The sequence below is a fragment of the Pungitius pungitius genome, chromosome 16, assembly GCF_949316345.1.
Source record: "Pungitius pungitius chromosome 16, fPunPun2.1, whole genome shotgun sequence".
Taxonomy (NCBI): domain Eukaryota; kingdom Metazoa; phylum Chordata; class Actinopteri; order Perciformes; family Gasterosteidae; genus Pungitius; species Pungitius pungitius.
The window spans coordinates 8,783,014-8,804,570 of NC_084915.1; the positions used below are offsets into that span (position 1 = coordinate 8,783,014).

At 37.4% G+C, this 21,557-nt stretch overlaps 1 protein-coding gene across 1 annotated transcript; it reads left to right on the plus strand.

Moving 5' to 3' along the window:
• Nucleotides 1–245: 245 nt before the first annotated feature.
• chrne (cholinergic receptor, nicotinic, epsilon) lies at nucleotides 246–7,179 on the plus strand. The gene is made up of 12 exons (XM_037466968.2): nucleotides 246–460; nucleotides 3,384–3,517; nucleotides 3,723–3,767; nucleotides 3,927–4,036; nucleotides 4,156–4,311; nucleotides 4,455–4,555; nucleotides 4,647–4,847; nucleotides 5,150–5,264; nucleotides 5,369–5,483; nucleotides 5,581–5,788; nucleotides 6,048–6,181; nucleotides 6,329–7,179. The coding sequence occupies exons 1-12, from the start codon at nucleotides 394–396 to the stop codon at nucleotides 6,494–6,496; spliced, it is 1,554 nt and encodes a 517-aa protein (XP_037322865.2). The 5' UTR covers nucleotides 246–393; the 3' UTR covers nucleotides 6,497–7,179.
• Nucleotides 7,180–21,557: the final 14,378 nt, after the last annotated feature.

Consider the following 21,557-nt stretch of genomic DNA (forward strand, 5'->3'; position numbering starts at 1 on the left):
AGGGATTGCTATGCAAATCCGATCCTACAACGTGGGACACATTTCAAAATAGAGTTACTACAATCAACCAATTTGACTGCTACAGGGACATTGGAGATGTATCACATTGGAGTTGAAAAGCTTTAAATAACTGCCATCGCCTCAGATAGTTGTTGTCTAATGACCATGATGATGGTTATTGTGGGTGACCGCAGTGTGACTTGAAGTCCTGGTTTAGTGCTTCCCAGCTGCTGTGAAATCTGAGCCGTGGACAGCAACAGCCGGGGTGGGCGACAGTCGGGGCGTTTGGTGGAGGGATTTTGGGCTCTTCGTCTCCTCCTTCACTCCCTCTCCCTGGCTCTCAAACGTAATATTTGGATACAGTGTGGTGCGGTGGAGTGGTCTTGGAACGTGATGGCAGAAAGCAGGTTTTGGATGTTTTTTGGAGTCGTAACTGTTCTCTGGACTTTAATGGCTCAGGGTAAGTGGCGCAGTGTCACACTTTTTGCAGATCCTCCTCGATTGACTGGCTGCTTTTTTAATGTGAAATGCCTGATGATTGGCCGGAGAGCACTGTTTAGAGCGACGACCAGCTCTAAAACCCTTACCACATCCATTGGCATGCCAAAAGCAAACTTGCCGTTCTTTTGAAACTGAAAACTTCTTCACACGTACTGTTGAATCATTGAATAGTTGTAGATCGCACCGGTTTTCTTCTGTTGATGGAATAACTGCAAGCATTCATAAAGTGGATCTATAATATATTAACACTATAACTACTAGACTTGCATGTCGCTTAAGAAATGTTGCACAAAAGGCAAGTCCTCTGTGCCATTATTAAGTATCACTTTCAGTATAGTCAATGCAGTTTATGGGAAGAGCACAAAAAAGGATCAAGTAGGCACAGCGTGCTTTGTCCTGAGAGCAGCAGAACTTGAGTGGGTATGAAGAGGAGGTTCACAATTAAAGGCAGCAGTGGAAGCAGAAGCGAGACCCTTGACGTGCTGGAAGTTTGAAAATGAATGACTCCACAAATCTGTTTTCCCACTGGTGAGGGAAAAGGTGTGACGAGTTGTTTTCGACAGCTGTGTGGACAAACTTCCTGTCCATCTTCTCGACAGAGGTCATCGTAGTTTAAACATTCCTCGGGGACAAGTTGCCACCATGGACTGGTTGGACCTTGAAACGTAGACTTCTGGAAAGCATTCATTAGGGGGTTGGAAATAGCACTGTGGACATATACGAGGAACGATGCAGACAATGTCCTCAACAAGCTTTTTACACCCTTACTGATGAAGCACATTGTCGTTGCAATTTTCTTATCAATAAACAAAATAACTGTCGGTTGCAAAACTCAAGAGGAGGCCATTTGATCTATACACACAACAGCTGTGCTTACAAACTTGATGTTAATAACTCAATCAAGGTGCAATACTAGTTCTGATATTAGGAACGGAGGAACTCTCCCCACCGGCCTCATCGAGTCGTGAACTCTGGAACTCCTCCTAGAAAGGAAACTGAAAGATGGACCCACACTTTCTTCTACTTGAAAAATCCAATGTAATTCTCTCTTTTAATTTGCTTATTGTTATCCAAATGGTCACATGAATAGGAATGCACATTGGAATATGGCAGAGGGTCAGGGTGAGCTTGGCCTGCCTTTACCCTAGTCAAACATTAAAAACTAATGTTTATCTGCGTGGCCATGTTGTCCTGACCTGCTGTGTAGCCTGCTCTCTGGTCACTTTAAAGGGTCATCTCAGGCAGAGTATTTTTTCACTTACAGCTAGTGTTACCTAACGATTTAATTTGCTAAATTACCTGACATCCAATCCATTTGACCGTTTTGATCTGCCTTGCATCCCTTCAGTGGTCCCGTCCACGCTCGGTCGCTTTCCCTTCATCCCTCTCCTGCCTCACTCTGAGTAGCTGCAGGGCACAACCAGGTCAAAGCATGGACCTCTGATGCAAACCTTACATGGAACATGATAATGGGGTGGTGCAGGAATGAGTCCTGAAGCTCTGAAATTAATCTGTATTTTTGCTCTTGTTCTACAATATGAAATCAGATGGAACATACCCCAGTCTGAGAATTTTGAAAGCTTTTAAGTTTCTTGAAAAAGGCCGTTACCACCGTGTAGCGTGAATGATGAGCCTACAACACGTTATCAATCCAAACTAGTCCACTTTCATTGCCCCGTTGTCTGTACCCACACTCATTTAGCTACATTTTGGTTTGTTCATGGCCGTATTTTAAATTTTTTCCTCTGCCGTTTGCATCCATGCTTGAAAAATCTCAAAAGAGGTGTTTTTTTTGTGAAATTTATCCTGATGAAAAAAAACAACACATAGCTTATTTTCTGTAATAAATCAATGTTTCTTTTATTACATAACCATTGCAATGCTTGCTTTCGGGTTTGGCCTTCACAAACACTTTATTAATGATCCGTATTAGTTTGACGACTTAACTGTGTTTTACATTTTACCCATATTAGCATTGTAGACTGCAACCCTGTTTCCTAACAAAACAGGCTTCAGTCACACCATCGTGCTGTAATATTTTATTTTGTGCCATGCCAGCATTGCTTTGGAAATGTGTCTTTGCAGCAGTCAATCGGTCCCAGTCCTATGATCCTTTCATATAGTTTTTGCTGATGGATACCCAAATCATGGGGTGCTATTGTACTGTACTATTACAGATATATTGTAGCAACATCAAAGCAGACACTGAGCAGTCTTCCATTCAGTCTAAACGTACCTGCTATCATCCTGGATATTGGCCTAATTGGAGGCTTTGGTGCACTTGATTTTGATGAAATACACAGGAATTGAACTTCTTGTAATGTGCTATATTTAATCATTAACAACTGGCAATACTTTGGGAAAGTGAGAAATCTCTTGTGTGTCATCACACCGTCCGCTACACGGATCGTCCCACAGCAAAGTTGCGATTTATAGCTCAAAACAATGTGACATGTTTGTGCCTGATGTGAGCAGGCAGACTGGGGAAGGAATTGATCACGGCGGAATGCATCTTATCTGAATGTATTGCATCTTTGCTAAATAATGAAATTGATGATTATCGAAGATGACCTGAGTGACTTAAAAGTCTCCTAGTTTTCAGTTTCCCAGCTGCTGTGTAATCCGAGCTGTGGATAGTGACAGCTGGGGGTGTTGGAAATAACCTTTGCCTTAGTCTCTCCAAGTTTATACTGAAATATAATGTAGCAGAGGAGAACAGACCTATCGTATCGTTGCCTTTAAATGCTCTCCATGGTGTTAAGTCAGTGTTAATATTTGAGAGCATTGATATGTACATTTAACTAAACCGACCCAGACTTAGTTGAGCTGCCTCTCAAACTGTGCACGTAAACTCACTCCATCTCATCTTTGTTTTCATTTAGTGCAGTGTAATGAGGAGTCCCAGCTCATCGGCGACTTGTTCAAAGCCTACAACAAGAATATTCGCCCGGTGGTTCATCCCGAAGACAAGCTCGAGATTCAGATCAAGCTGACCCTCACTAACCTCATCTCCCTGGTGAGACATTCCTCTTCTCGCCACAAAGCCCGGCTGATAATGACGGTGAACTCTAAGAAAGTCGTTCACCGTCCTTCCCACTGGACAATAAGCACCTTGGCCAGAACACAATAATGGTTGTGAGGTCACTAAAGTAGTAATGTAGCACTGCATGATCTACATCTGCAGCTCAAATACTCACACTGCTTCTTCTCTTGTACCACAGAATGAAAAGGAGGAGACTCTTACGACTAATGTGTGGATTGAGATTGTAAGTTTTGCCGCCCTTCATTCTTATGCTTCTGCGTTTTATTAACAAATCCTGGTAATGGAAAATTTTAAATTGCGGACTCTGCGGTCCTTCTCCTTCATTCAGCCTTTGTTGAGTCTCATTTTTAAATGTCACCTTTCGCCAATATGTAACCTGCAGCAATGGACGGATTATCGCCTTGTCTGGAACACATCTAACTATCATGGCATTGAAGTAATTCGTGTTCCATGCAACACCGTTTGGCTGCCTGACATTGTCCTGGAGAACAAGTAAGGCGGTCACAAAGTGACATGGTGACGTTGTGCATTTTTCCCTTGCCTGCAGTGTGCATTGTACGTAATCTGATTTGGTGTCAGCTGTTTCTGTTCTGTGTCCTCAATTTTTACAGCATTGATGGCAAGTTTGACGTGGCTTACTACGCCAATGTTTTAATCAGTAACACCGGTTGGATGTACTGGCTGCCTCCTGCTATCTATCGCAGCACTTGTGCCATTGAGATCACCTACTTCCCATTTGACTATCAAAACTGCACGCTAGCATTCAGGTGAGAAACAATTATTTCCCAATAACCAGTATACTATATATAATTGCTGATTTGTTATTTGTTTTTATTTCGTACATGAAGCCATCATGGGCGAAACAAATGTTTCAAAACAACTGTTCTGTCCTCACTGCCACGACACCTAGATCCCAGACGTACAGTGCCAATGAAGTGGACCTCATTCTGGCTGTCGGAGAGACAAATGAGAAAATTGAGTGGGTGGACATTGACCCCGCGGCTTTCACAGGTACATATATATATATATATATATATTCAATACCCCAACCTTCAAAGTACACAATTCCCCTCTGGCTTATCATGCTTTAATCATCCGTCAGAGAATGGCGAGTGGGCCATCGTCCATCGGCCAGGCAGGAAAATGATCAACCCGCGGTATACCCCAGACGACCTAGAGTATCAGGAGATCTTATTCAACCTGGTTATCCAAAGGAAACCCCTCTTTTACATCATCAACATCATTCTGCCTTGCTCCCTCATCTCTTCATTGGTGGTGCTGGCCTACTTCTTACCCGCACAAGGTCTAAATTATTATTGTTTCAGATGGGGTGATATTACAAAAACAAGAAAAATATCCACTGTCATATTGTTTTGTATATTGAACGTGAAATAATATAATGATTAATTCTAGATCAACTTATTCAGAGTAATTTTCTTATACAAGCAATACAACAGAGGAAGTCTGGTCAATCTAAATCCCAGTAGGATTATCTGCTACCATAATAAAGGACTGAGAATGTATTGAGAGTATTTGATCCAGTTACTGGAATGTTGGTTTTTTTGCTTTCTTCTGTCTCATAAGTTTCTGTCGTCTTCTCAACAGCGGGAGGACAAAAGTTGACCGTCTCCATCTCTGTTCTGTTGGCTCAAACTGTCTTCCTCTTTCTTATTGCCCAGAAGATCCCTGAGACATCTCTCTCGGTCCCTCTCATCGGCAAGTGAGTCTGTGCGTGTTCTATGCTCACCTCGGCTGAGCTTTTTCATTTCTTCCTTCTTTGTTCCATACAATTTCCAACACAGATCCTCTCTTTGTCGCCCTCAGGTACCTGATCTTCGTAATGTCTGTCACTACTCTCATTGCCACTAATCAAATTGTGGTGCTGAACTTCTCACTGCGCAGCCCCAACACTCATACCATGTCAAAGACCATCAAACATGTAAATATATTCTACGCAGAATTTATTCCCATTTATGTATTGAAGAGTTATTTCCGGTCAACCGACTTGTGTTATCCTCTTTGCCTCCACCGTCCAGGTGTTCCTGGAAATGGTGCCTCGCTTCCTCGGCATGCCCCCTCTGGTGGATGACACCGAGGTGACAACCGTGGTGAACGGCGTGCGGGAGCGGCGGTGCAGCTCCTTTGGCCTCATGCAGAGGGCCGAGGAATATGTCCTCAAACAACCTCGCAGTGAAATGATGTTTGACAAACAAAGAGAGAGGCATGGTCTCACACGGTCCATTGGTAAGATGTGTAATTTAAACATATTATCCATCTCTAAAATCTAACGGGTCATCATGTCCCATTTCAGTGTTCAGCGTTTTTGTAGTCATAAATACCATGATACAAATGTTCTTTCTGTGTACTTTCTACCACATTTATTAGTATCCTTATATGGGCCATTATAAGCATGTTTTTGTTACATGTTAGGGTGATGTCTATGTCCGGTGTGGGTAATGTTGTGACACACTATTGCCTGACTGTCAGTGCCTCTTTCCCCCAGTGGATGACATGGATGTCAGCAGCACAGCCAACCTTTACAAGAGTTTGGCACAAGCTGCACCCGAAATCAAGCAATGTGTGGATGCCTGCAACTTCATCGCTGAGAGTACGCGACAACAAAACAACATTGGATCTGTGAGTTTTACTTTGAGTTTTTAGCCAACATAAATGCAATCCCAATTATTTTTTATGTTTTTTGGAGTTCTTGTTTTGCTATAAATAATTGTTTTTGGCTAGCTTTTATCGTTATTTAATCAATAAACATTTTATTTCCAAATACAGGAAATTGAGAGCTGGGTCCTGATTGGGAAGATGATTGACAAAGTGTGTTTCTGGGCTGCCATTTCCCTCTTCATCATCGGCACTGTGTGGATCTTCTTAACAGGACACTTTAACCGGGCGCCCGAATTTCCCTTTCCAGGGCAAAGCAAAAAATATGTACCAAGTTAAAAAAACAACAGAATAACCTCTTTTGCTACGATGAAACCTTTCGAAGGGCCACTAAGCTTCCTGCTGTCTATTAGGCTGTGCTGTTGCTCAATGAATCGCAGGCTCAGAGTCACGGTGGCCAGCATTAATAAAAGAGATCAACAACCTTTCTGTCTGGGTTCATGCTCACAGCTCAGACTTATGCTTGTGAACACTGGTCAGGCAGCGGAGGGTTTTCATTCAAACCTTCAACTTAGTTAGAGCTCAGTTTTGGCATTATCATCAAGTGCCTTTTATATTTATTTTGTAGTTAAAAAGCATGTTCAGACTTCAGGTCAGGTCGGTTTAAATGAAATGCTGATGGTTTCTCATACCCATGCAGGAAGTTATGTCTGTTGAAAACAAAGAACTTCATACCAAAACTACAACGGCCTAGTGTACTGTTTTGCATGGATCCATGAGGAATGTGTAGAACTGGATAGAAATACAGAAGGTTGTTCAATAGACCCTGCTTTCATTGGAAGAATCGTCCATGCATCATACTGAAAGACATCTTATAAAGTCTGAAGAAGGTTCAATGAAAGCCTTACTATTCTCAATATAAATGATTTATCAGAAAGTCTTGTTAGGAGTTTTTGTTTAGCGGGGCAATGTCTTGATTCATGCCATGTTTTTTATTAATAAACATTTTATTTTGTGCATTGTGACTTGCTTATTCAATGTATTGCATAGTATAAGCTATTTGAAAACCCTGCCTTACATTTTAAAATCAGGAATAAGGCGGGCTAATCTTGAATTTATAATAAAAGAAGTTTTGAACGTCACACTTCATAGGTTAGATCAGTTTGGATCATTTGCACTACCCAGTTCACGAGCAGGTGGCGGGCAGGGCCTCTCATGTTACCTCCAGCAGTATATTCTTTACTTTTACTTAAAAAATATTTTTTTTTTTACCCCCGGCTTGTATTTGGGGCCCGGCCTTTATTTGTCCGTATCGACCGCGCCCCCGGCTACTATCTGAAGCCCGGCCACTAATTGAATCCCGGTGTTTATTTGAGGATTTACGGTACTTTGAACAGAAATACATTAAGTTCGAGCTGGCGAACTCACGCGAGACTACGATCGCGGCTGTGGCCCGTATGTGGCAGAATTTGTGTATTTAAAACCATAGATGTAATTATATTGAACTGTCCGTGTTATTTGTCTAGGTTAGATATGTCGAACTCGCGACCCACTGCTGACCGGCTGCCCCGTCCGAACCGGACCGCCAGACCGGATTTTGCTGTGTAGTCATTCAGTCCTGTGATCCTGGGCTTCTTGGGAACAGGGATGATGGTGGAGGCCCTAAAGCAGGCTGGAACGTGGGGGGGGGGCGTCTGTTTTTTAATATATATATCTCAATGGACTTTGGGGAAGTCAATACTGTAGGAAAACCTTAGCAACAAGGAGAAAACCCAATAAGACACCTACCTTACGTAGCTAAACTACAAAGTCCATTGAGATATCTATATTGTGATGCGTCTGGGTCCAAAACAACCACAAAGTTAGGGGGGGAAGGGTGAACACGCCGTCAGCGTGGCTTTATTTCCAACAAAACAAAAAAACAATAGGATGAGGACACTGTCCGCGTGCTGCCGGTCCCACCGACTCAGACACGTATCAAAAACCCCAACTTAAAACGTCCTCAGTTTCCAGTCGTTGCCTAGGACAAAAAGGGTGGTCGTTAGTCAGGGGGTGATCACAACAGGGTCGAACAACGTGGAGTCTCAACTTACCGCCCGATGATGAGAGCTCTGCTCCGGATACGAGCCAGGCACACACAGAGAGGCCGGGGTGCAGCTCCTGTTATGCCGACACCCTGATTGGCAATTCAGCACAGCCGTGCTCCTGCAGGCGGGGCTGGGAGCATATCACCCTGATCAAGGATTGATCTGGGGACGTACCTCCCATCGATGACCCGCCCCAAGAGCTGCACCCGGCCCCCTCTGCGTACACCAGTGCTGCAATAGAGACTCTCACCTGATCGGGGGCAGCCTAGGGCAGAGACTCCACAATATATATATATATATATATATCTCAATGGACTTTGGGGAAGTGAATACTGTAGGAAAACCTTAGCAATATATAAAACAATAAAACAAGGAGTAAACCCAATACGACACCTACCTTACCTACCTTACGTAGCTAAACTACAAAGTCCATTGAGATATCTATATATATATCTCAATGGACTTTGGGGAAGTGAATACTGTGGGAAAACCTTAGCAATATATAGAACAATAGAACAAGGAGAAAACCCAATAAGACACCTACACTACAGGGGGGGGGGGGGGGTACCTTACGTAGCTAAACTACTTCCATTAAAATATATATATACACATATATATATATATATCTCAATGGACTTTTTTATATATATATATTTATATAGATATATATACATATACATTGAGATACATATATATATCTCAATGGACTTTGGGGAAGTCAATACTGTAGGTAAACCTTAGCAACAAGGAGAAAACCCAATAAGACACCTACACTACAGGGGGGGGGGGGGTACCTTACGTAGCTAAACTACGTCCATTAAAATATATATACACATATATATATATATATCTCAATGAACTTTTTTAGATATATATACGTATACATTGAGATACATATATATATCTCAATGGACTTTGGGGAAGTCAATACTGTAGGTAAACCTTAGCAACAAGGAGAAAACCCAATAAGACACCTACCTTACCTACCTTACGTAGCTAAACTACAAAGTCCATTGAGATATCTATATATATATATATCTCAATGGACTTTGGGGAAGTGAATACTGTGGGAAAACCTTAGCAATATATAGAACAATAGAACAAGGAGAAAACCCAATAAGACACCTTATTGCACTACAGGGGGCGGGGGGGGGTACCTTACGTAGCTAAACTACTTCCATTAAAATATATATATACACATATATATATATATATATCTCAATGGACTTTTTTTAGATATATATATATAGATATATATACATATACATTGAGATACATATATATATCTCAATGGACTTTGGGGAAGTCAATACTGTAGGTAAACCTTAGCAACAAGGAGAAAACCCAATAAGACATCTACCTTACCTACCTTACGTAGCTAAACTACAAAGTCCATTAAGATATCTATATATATATCTCAATGGACTTTGGGGAAGTGAATACTGTGGGAAAACCTTAGCAATATATAAAACAATAAAACAAGGAGAAAACCCAATAAGACACCTACCTTACGTAGCTAAACTACAAAGTCCATTGAGATATCTATATATATATATCTCAATGGACTTTGGGGAAGTCAATACTGTAGGTAAACCTTAGCAACAAGGAGAAAACCCAATAGGACGCCTACACTACACGGGGGGGTACCTTACGTAGCTAAACTACAAAGTCCATTGAGATATATATATCTCAATGGACTTTGGGGAAGTGAATACTGTAGGAAAACCTTAGCAATATATAAAACAATAAAACAAGGAGAAAACCCAATAAGACACCTACCTTACCTACCTTACGTAGCTAAACTACAAAGTCCATTGAGATATCAATATATATATCTCAATGGACTTTGGGGAAGTGAATACTGTGGGAAAACCTTAGCAATATATAGAACAATAGAACAAGGAGAAAACCCAATAAGACACCTACACTACAGGGGGCGGGGGGGGGGGGGGGGTCCCTTACGTAGCTAAACTACTTCCATTAAAATATATATATACACATATATATATATCTCATTGGACTTTTTTTTAGATATATATATATATAGATATATATACATATACATTGAGATACATATATATATCTCAATGGACTTTGGGAAAGTCAATACTGTAGGTAAACCTTAGCAACAAGGAGAAAACCCAATAAGACACCTACCTTACCTACCTTACCTACCTTACGTAGCTAAACTACAAAGTCATTTGAGATATCTATATATATATCTCAATGGACTTTGGGGAAGTGAATACTGTAGGAAAACCTTATCAATATATAAAACAATAAAACAAGGAGAAAACCCAATAAGACACCTACCTTACCTACCTTACGTAGCTAAACTACAAAGTCCATTGAGATATCTATATATATATCTCAATGGACTTTGGGGAAGTGAATACTGTGGGAAAACCTTAGCAATATATAGAACAATAGAACAAGGAGAAAACCCAATAAGACACCTACACTACAGGGGGGGGGGGGTACCTTACGTAGCTAAACTACTTCCATTAAAATATATATATACACATATATATATATATCTCATTGGACTTTTTTTAGATATATATATATATATATAGATATATATACATATACATTGAGATACATATATATATCTCAATGGACTTTGGGAAAGTCAATACTGTAGGTAAACCTTAGCAACAAGGAGAAAACCCAATAAGACACCTACCTTACCTACCTTACCTACCTTACGTAGCTAAACTACAAAGTCCATTGAGATATCTATATATATATATCTCAATGGACTTTAGGAAAGTGAATACTGTAGGAAAACGTTAGCAATATATAAAACAATAAAACAAGGAGAAAACCCAATACGACACCTACCTTAAGTAGCTAAACTACAAAGTCCATTGAGATATCTATATATCTCAATGGACTTTGGGGAAGTGAATACTGTGGGAAAACCTTAGCAATATATAAAACAATAAAACAAGGAGAAAACCCAATAAGACATCTACCTTACCTACCTTACGTAGCTAAACTACAAAGTCTATTGAGATATCTATATATATATCTCAATGGACTTTGGGGAAGTGAATACTGTGGGAAAACCTTAGCAATTTATAAAACAATAAAACAAGGAGAAAACCCAATAAGACACCTACCTTACGTAGCTAAACTACAAAGTCCATTGAGATATCTATATAGATATCCATTGAAATATCTATATAGATATCTCAAAGGACTTTGGGGAAGTGAATACTGTGGGAAAACCTTAGCAATATATAGAACAATAGAACAAGGAGAAAACCCAATAAGACACCTACCTTACCTACCTTACGTAGCTAAACTACAAAGTCCATTGAGATATCTATATATATATCTCAATGGACTTTGGGGAAGTCAATACTGTAGGAAAACCTTAGCAACAAGGAGAAAACCCAATAGGACGCCTACACTACACGGGGGGGTACCTTACGTAGCTAAACTACAAAGTCCATTGAGATATATATATCTCAATGGACTTTGGGGAAGTGAATACTGTAGGAAAATATAGAACAATAGAACAAGGAGAAAACCCAATAAGACACCTAAACTACAGGGGGGGGGGGTACCTAACGTAGCTAAACTACTTCCATTAAAATATATATATACACATATATATATATATATCTCAATGGACTTTTTTTAGATATATATATATATAGATATATATACATATACATTGAGATACATATATATATCTCAATGGACTTTGGGGAAGTCAATACTGTAGGTAAACCTTAGCAACAAGGAGAAAACCCAATAGGACGCCTACACTACACGGGGGGGTACCTTACGTAGGTAAACTACAAAGTCCATTGAGATATCTATATATATATCTCAATGGACTTTGGGGAAGTAAATACTGTGGGAAAACCTTAGCAATATATAGAACAATAGAACAAGGAGAAAACCCAATAAGACACCTACACTACAGGGGGGGGGGGGGGTACCTTACGTAGCTAAACTACTTCCATTAAAATATATATATACACATATATATATATATATCTCAATGGACTTTTTTTAGATATATATATATAGATATATATATACATATACATTGAAATACATATATATATATCTCAATGGACTTTGGGGAAGTCAATACTGTAGGTAAACCTTAGCAACAAGGAGAAAACCCAATAAGACACCTACCTTACCTACCTTAACTACCTTACGTAGCTAAACTACAAAGTCCATTGAGATATCTATATATATATCTCAATGGACTTTAGGAAAGTGAATACTGTAGGAAAACGTTAGCAATATATAAAACAATAAAACAAGGAGAAAACCCAATACGACACCTACCTTACGTAGCTAAACTACAAAGTCCATTGAGATATCTATATATATATCTCAATGGACTTTGGGGAAGTGAATACTGTGGGAAAACCTTAGCAATATATAGAACAATAGAACAAGGAGAAAACCCAATAAGACACCTACACTACAGGAGGGGGGGGGGGTACCTTACGTAGCTAAACTACGTCCATTAAAATATATATATATACATATATATATATATATCTCAATGGACTTTTTTATATATATATATATATATTTCAAAGGACTTTGGGGAAGTCAATACTGTAGGAAAACCTTAGCAACAAGGAGAAAACCCAATAGGACGCCTACACTACACGGGGGGGGGGGGGGTACCTTACGTAGCTAAACTACTTCCATTAAAATATATATATAAACATATATATATATATCTCAATGGACTTTTTTTAGATATATATATATAGATATATATATACATATACATTGAGATACATATATATATATCTCAATGGACTTTGGGGAAGTCAATACTGTAGGAAAACCTTAGCAACAAGGAGAAAACCCAATAGGACGCCTACACTACACGGGGGGGTACCTTACGTAGCTAAACTACTTCCATTAAAATATATATATACACATATATATATATATATATATATCTCAATGGACTTTTTTTAGATATATATATATATAGATATATATACATATACATTGAGATACATATATATATATCTCAATGGACTTTGGGGAAGTCAATACTGTAGGTAAACCTTAGCAACAAGGAGAAAACCCAATAAGACACCTACCTTACCTACCTTACGTAGCTAAACTACAAAATCCATTGAGATATCTATATATATATCTCAATGGACTTTGGGAAAGTGAATACTGTAGAAAAACGTTAGCAATATATTAAACAATAAAACAAGGAGAAAACCCAATACGACACCTACCTTACCTACCTTACGTAGCTAAACTACAAAGTCCATTGAGATATCTATATATATATATCTCAATGGACTTTGGGGAAGTGAATACTGTGGGAAAACCTTAGCAATATATAGAACAATAGAACAAGGAGAAAACCCAATAAGACACCTACACTACAGGGGGGGGGGGGGGGGGGGGTACCTTACGTAGCTAAACTACTTCCATTAAAATATATATATACACATATATATATCTCAATGGACTTTTTTTTAGATATATATATAGATATATATACATATACATTGAGATACATATATATATCTCAATGGACTTTGGGGAAGTCAATACTGTAGGTAAACCTTAGCAACAAGGAGAAAACCCAATAAGACACCTACCTTACCTACCTTACCTACCGTACGTAGCTAAACTACAAAGTCCATTGAGATATCTATATATATATCTCAATGGACTTTAGGAAAGTGAATACTGTAGGAAAACGTTAGCAATATATAAAACAATAAAACAAGGAGAAAACCCAATACGACACCTACCTTACCTACCTTACGTAGCTAAACTGCAAAGTCCATTGAGATATCTATATATATATCTCAATGGACTTTGGGGAAGTGAATACTGTGGGAAAACCTTAGCAATATATAAAACAATAAAACAAGGAGAAAACCCAATAAGACACCTACACTACAGGGGGGGGGGGGGGGGGGGGGTACCTTACGTAGCTAAACTACTTCCATTAAAATATATATATACACATATATATATCTCAATGGACTTTTTTTTAGATATATATATAGATATATATACATATACATTGAGATACATATATATATCTCAATGGACTTTGGGGAAGTCAATACTGTAGGTAAACCTTAGCAACAAGGAGAAAACCCAATAAGACACCTACCTTACCTACCTTACCTACCGTACGTAGCTAAACTACAAAGTCCATTGAGATATCTATATATATATCTCAATGGACTTTAGGAAAGTGAATACTGTAGGAAAACGTTAGCAATATATAAAACAATAAAACAAGGAGAAAACCCAATACGACACCTACCTTACCTACCTTACGTAGCTAAACTGCAAAGTCCATTGAGATATCTATATATATATCTCAATGGACTTTGGGGAAGTGAATACTGTGGGAAAACCTTAGCAATATATAAAACAATAAAACAAGGAGAAAACCCAATAAGACACCTACCTTACCTACCTTACGTAGCTAAACTACAAAGTCCATTGAGATATCTATATATATATCTCAATGGACTTTGGGGAAGTGAATACTGTGGGAAAACCTTAGCAATATATAGAACAATAGAACAAGGAGAAAACCCAATAAGACACCTACACTACAGGGGGGGGGGGTACCTTACGTAGCTAAACTACGTCCATTAAAATATATATACACATATATATATATATCTCAATGAACTTTTTTAGATATATATACGTATACATTGAGATACATATATATATCTCAATGGACTTTGGGGAAGTCAATACTGTAGGAAAACCTTAGCAACAAGGAGAAAACCCAATAGGACGCCTACACTACACGGGGGGGTACCTTACGTAGCTAAACTACAAAGTCCATTGAGATATATATATCTCAATGGACTTTGGGGAAGTGAATACTGTAGGAAAACCTTAGCAATATATAAAACAATAAAACAAGGAGAAAACCCAATAAGACACCTACCTTACCTACCTTACGTAGCTAAACTACAAAGTCCATTGAGATATCTATATATATATCTCAATGGACTTTGGGGAAGTGAATACTGTAGGAAAACCTTATCAATATATAAAACAATAAAACAAGGAGAAAACCCAATAAGACACCTACCTTACCTACCTTACGTAGCTAAACTACAAAGTCCATTGAGATATCTATATATATATATCTCAATGGACTTTGGGGAAGTCAATACTGTAGGTAAACCTTAGCAACAAGGAGAAAACCCAATAAGACACCTACCTTACCTACCTTACCTACCTTACGTAGCTAAACTACAAAGTCCATTGAGATATCTATATATATATCTCAATGGACTTTGGGGAAGTGAATACTGTGGGAAAACCTTAGCAATATATAAAACAATAAAACAAGGAGAAAACCCAATAAGACACCTACCTTACCTACCTTACGTAGCTAAACTACAAAGTCCATTGAGATATCTATATATATATCTCAATGGACTTTGGGGAAGTGAATACTGTGGGAAAACCTTAGCAATATATAGAACAATAGAACAAGGAGAAAACCCAATAAGACACCTACACTACAGGGGGGGGGGGGGTACCTTACGTAGCTAAACTACGTCCATTAAAATATATATACACATATATATATATATCTCAATGGACTTTTTTAGATATATATACGTATACATTGAGATACATATATATATCTCAATGGACTTTGGGGAAGTCAATACTGTAGGAAAACCTTAGCAACAAGGAGAAAACCCAATAGGACGCCTACACTACACGGGGGGGTACCTTACGTAGCTAAACTACAAAGTCCATTGAGATATATATATCTCAATGGACTTTGGGGAAGTCAATACTGTAGGTAAACCTTAGCAACAAGGAGAAAACCCAATAAGACACCTACCTTACCTACCTTACCTACCTTACGTAGCTAAACTACAAAGTCCATTGAGATATCTATATGTATATATCTCAATGGACTTTAGGAAAGTGAATACTGTAGGAAAACGTTAGCAATATATAAAACAATAAAACAAGGAGAAAACCCAATACGACACCTACCTTACCTACCTTACGTAGCTAAACAACAAAGTCCATTGAGATATCTATATATATATCTCAATGGACTTTGGGGAAGTGAATACTGTGGGAAAACCTTAGCAATATATAAAACAATAAAACAAGGAGAAAACCCAATAAGACACCTACCTTACCTACCTTACGTAGCTAAACTACAAAGTCCATTGAGATATCTATATATATATCTCAATGGACTTTGGGGAAGTGAATACTGTGGGAAAACCTTAGCAATATATAGAACAATAGAACAAGGAGAAAACCCAATAAGACACCTACACTACAGGGGGGGGGGGGTACCTTACGTAGCTAAACTACGTCCATTAAAATATATGCATATATATATATATATATCTCAATGGACTTTTTTAGATATATATATATATGTATATACATATACATTGAGATACATATATATATCTCAATGGACTTTGGGGAAGTGAATACTGTAGGAAAACCATAGCAATATATAAAACAATAAAACAAGGAGAAAACCCAATAAGACACCTACCTTACCTACCTTACGTAGCTAAACTACAAAGTCCATTGAGATATCTATTTATATATATCTCAATGGACTTTAGGAAAGTGAATACTGTAGGAAAACGTTAGCAATATATAAAACAATAGAACAAGGAGAAAACCCAATAAGACACCTACACTACAGGGGGGGGGGGGGGGTACCTTACGTAGCTAAACTACTTCCATTAAAATATATATATACACATATATATATCTCAATGGACTTTTTTTAGATATATATATAGATATATATACATATACATTGAGATACATATATATATCTCAATGGACTTTGGGGAAGTCAATACTGTAGGTAAACCTTAGCAACAAGGAGAAAACCCAATAAGACACCTACCTTACCTACCTTACCTACCTTACGTAGCTAAACTACAAAGTCCATTGAGATATCTATATGTATATATCTCAATGGACTTTAGGAAAGTGAATACTGTAGGAAAACGTTAGCAATATATAAAACAATAAAACAAGGAGAAAACCCAATACGACACCTACCTTAGGTAGCTAAACAACAAAGTCCATTGAGATATCTATATATATATCTCAATGGACTTTGGGGAAGTGAATACTGTGGGAAAACCTTAGCAATATATAAAACAATAAAACAAGGAGAAAACCCAATAAGACACCTACCTTACCTACCTTACGTAGCTAAACTACAAAGTCCATTGAGATATCTATATATATATCTCAATGGACTTTGGGGAAGTGAATACTGTGGGAAAACCTTAGCAATATATAGAACAATAGAACAAGGAGAAAACCCAATAAGACACCTACACTACAGGGGGGGGGGGGTACCTTACGTAGCTAAACTACGTCCATTAAAATATATATACACATATATATATATATCTCAATGAACTTTTTTAGATATATATACGTATACATTGAGATACATATATATATCTCAATGGACTTTGGGGAAGTCAATACTGTAGGAAAACCTTAGCAACAAGGAGAAAACCCAATAGGACGCCTACACTACACGGGGGGGTACCTTACGTAGCTAAACTACAAAGTCCATTGAGATATATATATCTCAATGGACTTTGGGGAAGTGAATACTGTAGGAAAACCTTAGCAATATATAAAACAATAAAACAAGGAGAAAACCCAATAAGACACCTACCTTACCTACCTTACGTAGCTAAACTACAAAGTCCATTGAGATATCTATATATATATCTCAATGGACTTTGGGGAAGTGAATACTGTAGGAAAACCTTATCAATATATAAAACAATAAAACAAGGAGAAAACCCAATAAGACACCTACCTTACCTACCTTACGTAGCTAAACTACAAAGTCCATTGAGATATCTATATATATATCTCAATGGAATTTGGGGAAGTCAATACTGTAGGTAAACCTTAGCAACAAGGAGAAAACCCAATAAGACACCTACCTTACCTACCTTACCTACCTTACGTAGCTAAACTACAAAGTCCATTGAGATATCTATATATATATCTCAATGGACTTTGGGGAAGTGAATACTGTGGGAAAACCTTAGCAATATTTAAAACAATAAAACAAGGAGAAAACCCAATAAGACACCTACCTTACCTACCTTACGTAGCTAAACTACAAAGTCCATTGAGATATCTATATATATATCTCAATGGACTTTGGGGAAGTGAATACTGTGGGAAAACCTTAGCAATATATAGAACAATAGAACAAGGAGAAAACCCAATAAGACACCTACACTACAGGGGGGGGGGGGGGGTACCTTACGTAGCTAAACTACGTCCATTAAAATATATATACACATATATATATATATCTCAATGGACTTTTTTAGATATATATACGTATACATTGAGATACATATATATATCTCAATGGACTTTGGGGAAGTCAATACTGTAGGAAAACCTTAGCAACAAGGAGAAAACCCAATAGGACGCCTACACTACACGGGGGGGTACCTTACGTAGCTAAACTACAAAGTCCATTGAGATATATATATCTCAATGGACTTTGGGGAAGTCAATACTGTAGGTAAACCTTAGCAACAAGGAGAAAACCCAATAAGACACCTACCTTACCTACCTTACCTACCTTACGTAGCTAAACTACAAAGTCCATTGAGATATCTATATGTATATATCTCAATGGACTTTAGGAAAGTGAATACTGTAGGAAAACGTTAGCAATATATAAAACAATAAAACAAGGAGAAAACCCAATACGACACCTACCTTACCTACCTTACGTAGCTAAACAACAAAGTCCATTGAGATATCTATATATATATCTCAATGGACTTTGGGGAAGTGAATACTGTGGGAAAACCTTAGCAATATATAGAACAATAGAACAAGGAGAAAACCCAATAAGACACCTACACTACAGGGGGGGGGGGGGTACCTTACGTAGCTAAACTACTTCCATTAAAATATATATATACACATATATAAATATATCTCAATGGACTTTTTTTAGATATATATATATAGATATATATATATATATACATATACATTGAGATACATATATATATCTCAATGGACTTTGGGGAAGTCAATACTGTAGGTAAACCTTAGCAACAAGGAGAAAACCCAATAAGACACCTACACTACAGGGGGGGGGGGTACCTTACGTAGCTAAACTACTTCCATTAAAATATATATATACACATATATATATATATATCTCAATGGACTTTTTTTATATATATATATATATAGATATATATACATATATATTGAGATACATATATATATCTCAATGGACTTTGGGGAAGTCAATACTGTAGGAAAACCTTAGCAACAAGGAGAAAACCCAATAGGACGCCTACTCTACACGGGGGGGTACCTTACGTAGCTAAACTACGTCCATTAAAATATATATATATATACATATATATATATATCTCAATGGACTTTTTTAGATATATATACGTATACATTGAGATACATATATATATCTCAATGGACTTTGGGGAAGTCAATACTGTAGGAAAACCTTAGCAACAAGGAGAAAACCCAATAAGACGCCTACACTACACGGGGGGGTACCTTACGTAGCTAAACTACGTCCATTAAAATATATATATATATACATATATATATATATCTCAATGGACTTTTTTAGATATATATATATATATAGATATACATATACATTGAGATACATATTTATATCTCAATGGACTTTGGGGAAGTCAATACTGTAGGTAAACCTTAGCAACAAGGAGAAAACCCAATAAGACACCTACACTACAGGGGGGGGGGTACCTTACGTAGCTAAACTACTTCCATTAAAATATATATATACACATATATATATATATATCTCAATGGACTTTTTTTAGATATATATATATAGATATATATACATATACATTGAGATACATATATATATCTCAATGGACTTTGGGGAAGTCAATACTGTAGGAAAACCTTAGCAACAAGGAGAAAACCCAATAGGACGCCTACACTACACGGGGGGGTACCTTACGTAGCTAAACTACGTCCATTAAAATATATATATATATACATATATATATATATCTCAATGGACTTTTTTAGATATATATATATAGATATATATACATATACATTGAGATACATATTTATATCTCAATGGACTTTGGGGAAGTCAATACTGTAGGTAAACCTTAGCAACAAGGAGAAAACCCAATAAGACACCTACCTTACCTACCTTACCTACCTTACGTAGCTAAACTACAAAGTCCATTGAGATATCTATATGTATATATCTCAATGGACTTTAGGAAAGTGAATACTGTAGGAAAACGTTAGCAATATATAAAACAATAAAACAAGGAGAAAACCCAATACGACACCTACCTTACCTACCTTACGTAGCTAAACAACAAAGTCCATTGAGATATCTATATATATATCTCAATGGACTTTGGGGAAGTGAATACTGTGGGAAAACCTTAGCAATATATAGAACAATAGAACAAGGAGAAAACCCAATAAGACACCTACACTACAGGGGGGGGGGGGGGTACCTTACGTAGCTAAACTACTTCCATTAAAATATATATATACACATATATATATATATCTCAATGGACTTTTTTTTAGATATATATATATAGATATATATATATATATACATATACATTGAGATACATATATATATCTCAATGGACTTTGGGGAAGTCAATACTGTAGGTAAACCTTAGCAACAAGGAGAAAACCCAATAAGACACCTACACTACAGGGGGGGGGGGTACCTTACGTAGCTAAACTACTTTCATTAAAATATATATATACACATATATATATATATCTCAATGGACTTTTTTTAGATATATATATATATAGATATATATACATATACATTGAGATACATATATATATCTCAATGGACTTTGGGGAAGTCAATACTGTAGGAAAACCTTAGCAACAAGGAGAAAACCCAATAAGACGCCTACACTACACGGGGGGGTACCTTACGTAGCTAAACTACGTCCATTAAAATATATATATATATACATATATATATATATCTCAATGGACTTTTTTAGATATATATATATATATACATATAAAATTGAGATACATATTTATATCTCAATGGACTTTGGGGAAGTCAATACTGTAGGTAAACCTTAGCAACAAGGAGAAAACCCAATAAGACACCTACACTACAGGGGGGGGGTACCTTACGTAGCTAAACTACTTCCATTAAAATATATATATACACATATATATATATATATATCTCAATGGACTTTTTTTAGATATAT